Here is a 2,491-nt window from a genome sequence, read left to right as displayed (position 1 = left end):
TTCTCCGGCGCCCCGTATGGTGCACCAGTTCGGACGCTGCAACCGCGTCGTGGTGGATGTCGCCGGCTCCTCACAGACGAATCCATCATCGATCTCACATCCACCGGCACCGTCAGGGTTCGAGGCTCGGACAAGGAAGAGTAGGACATGAAAGACGACGGCGCCTTGAGTCCCGTGAGCCGGCTCGTGTCCTACTTTAGCTCACCGGCGACCGGACCAACACTCTGAGGGACGCGGCCGGCCGCCCAACATGAGCCGGAGGAGCTCGGGTTAAGATGCCGTGAGTCCCGGGACCCGAAGCCGGCGGCGGTTATTCCTCTTCCGACTTTTGGTTACTGTAGCGAACAGGGTGCACGGGAGCGGTGTGCCAGGGGCCTATTTTACCCGACTGTACTGATGTTTACTTCACCTGTATTGCTGTATCGACAGGCTTTGGCTTATGCTCTTCTTTTCCATCCCGTCCTCCTCCCAAATTCTAGCAATGGTAAGAATGCACCACAACTAAATCTCGGTCCTGCTCACTTTCTTCATCTCTCCATGCAAGATTAACCGCGCCTTCTTCAACCCCAAACCAGAGAAACCCTGGCGGGTCCTCGACGCCCTGGTACTTTTGATTGATCTACCACACTTCGTCTGATTTCTGCATGTTGGTTTGATCTCCAGGCAGAGCCGATTCCAGCGGATTCCAGCACCGCGGTCACGCCTCCAGTCTATCGGAGACGCAATTCCTCCGAGGAATCACGCGGCATTTCAAGTAATCTGTTCGGTCAAGGAAATCTCAACCCGTTCTGCACAACTTTTTTCGGTTTATCCCCGTCATGTCCACCTTCAAGTGCTCTTTGAGACAATCAGCATGAATGGCTTACTCTAGCGGTGCATGCAGATGCAGGCGGCAAGGATCATGGAGTGGCCAGCTCTGCAGGGGAGACTAGCCAGGCCGCCATTTCTGCAGGCCCTCCAGATAAGCTTGACCCGGAGTCGGCAAAGGCGTGCCTCGAGGTGGAGAAGACGCAGCCCAGGATCCTCCCTCTTCTGGGGAAACCATACTTCGCATGCGTCGTTTGCAAGTCGCATGTTCAGCAGCCATTTCAAGTGGTAAAATGATGCTATCATCACAGCTCGATTTCGACACAGATCTGATTCAGTAGCTAGTTTACTGTGCAGAAAGGAATGACTTCATTCTGAACTTAAAACAGTTCTATATCTGTCACTGCACTTTAGTCAGGTTCGGGATATGTCATTGAAGTTTCCTTGTTCACTTCTTGTTCCAGATTTGTACTTTCACTATCAATTGACTACTGAAAATGGGCAAAAGGCAATGGAATACCCCTCTTTTACTCCTTAACAGATTCAGTGTGATCCTTCTCGGTAGTAAATCATTGCTGTCAATTAACATATAGGAGTATTATAAATCGGAACCAGTCAAATGTTTAGTGTAGATATCCGAAGTTCTTAACCAGTAAATTTCAATGAAGATTGTTTTTCTTTTTTTAATGAAGTTACAAAAGGTCATGTGAGTGACACACTTGTTCTGCAAATGGAGGAAACTTGGGGCGTTTCATATAAAGGCACAAAACAATGCATGCAGAATTGCAGATGGACAAGCTAAAGTATAGATGAACTTTGTGACTTCATTGGCTCCAATGTTTCTCCCAGTACCTGAATCTACAGCTGAGGTAGTACAAAATTTTCCTTGCATTTCCTAATGTTGGTCTGTCGTTCTGGCCTGTTGGTGTGCATGTTCAGGTGGTTCCAAGGTCGCTGGCGCCGTTCCTCCCGTCGAAGCCGACGTCGGCGACGCTGACCTGGCAGGGTCGGTCATGGGAGATGCGCTTCACAGGGGGGCGGCACATCCAGCGGCTGGAGGCTGGGTGGCGGAGCTTCGCGCTGGACAACGCGCTGAGGCTCGGCGATGGCTGCGTGTTCGAGCTGGTGGGGTGCGATGGCGAGGGCATCGTGTTCAGGGTGCAGGTGCTGCGCGCCGAGATCCCGGCGAGTATCCGGGAGAGGGCGGGCGGGTACACCCCGTCCAGCGCCATCGTGCTAGACTAGCGGAGTAACCATAACGTATGTTACCTGCGTGGCTACGTGGACATGCCATATGGCATTGGGATTTGAAGTGAACTCGAACCGAGAACTATAACAAAACTAGTAGACTGCCCGTGGCAACCCACGCGCATTTAAAAACATTACCAGTTGCATATATAAGCATAACCACTTAAAATTTCACATGTATAGAAAAAATACCCATAACAATTCTTGCACGCAACTGTATGTGGCAGTATCACTAAAGTGGCTGTCCTGACCTCCTAGGCTATGGGGCGAGGAGTTGGCAGCATCAACTCCAAATAAGATGTCAGCAAAATCATTATGGTCATCGTCCTCGATCGATGATAACATTGACTCAGTGGTCACTCCTCCTGTGTGCCTTCTTCCCCATGGTTGGACTTTCTCAAATAGCTTGATCTTCTTCCTTCAATCTAACAATGAT

The 2,491-nt window shown here is 50.5% G+C and overlaps 1 protein-coding gene across 2 annotated transcripts; it reads left to right on the top strand.

Moving 5' to 3' along the window:
* The first annotated feature begins 306 nt into the window (after positions 1 to 306).
* On the top strand, positions 307 to 2,264 carry LOC109732780 (B3 domain-containing protein Os04g0386900). 2 transcript variants are annotated; one of them, XM_020291971.4, is made up of 4 exons: positions 307 to 484; positions 664 to 754; positions 884 to 1,095; positions 1,747 to 2,264. In XM_020291971.4, the coding sequence occupies exons 1-4, from the start codon at positions 440 to 442 to the stop codon at positions 2,050 to 2,052; spliced, it is 654 nt and encodes a 217-aa protein (XP_020147560.1). In that variant the 5' UTR covers positions 307 to 439; the 3' UTR covers positions 2,053 to 2,264. The 2 variants fall into 2 exon arrangements, with proteins under 2 accessions (XP_020147560.1, XP_040254951.1); XM_040399017.3 differs by having other exon boundaries at positions 308 to 484; positions 664 to 805.
* The last annotated feature ends 227 nt before the right edge of the window (positions 2,265 to 2,491 follow it).

Source organism: Aegilops tauschii, chromosome 2 (assembly GCF_002575655.3).
Source record: "Aegilops tauschii subsp. strangulata cultivar AL8/78 chromosome 2, Aet v6.0, whole genome shotgun sequence".
In the NCBI taxonomy this organism is placed as follows: domain Eukaryota; kingdom Viridiplantae; phylum Streptophyta; class Magnoliopsida; order Poales; family Poaceae; genus Aegilops; species Aegilops tauschii.
The sequence above is the reverse complement of the archived record's forward strand: the minus strand, read 5'-3'. Positions and strand labels throughout refer to the sequence as shown.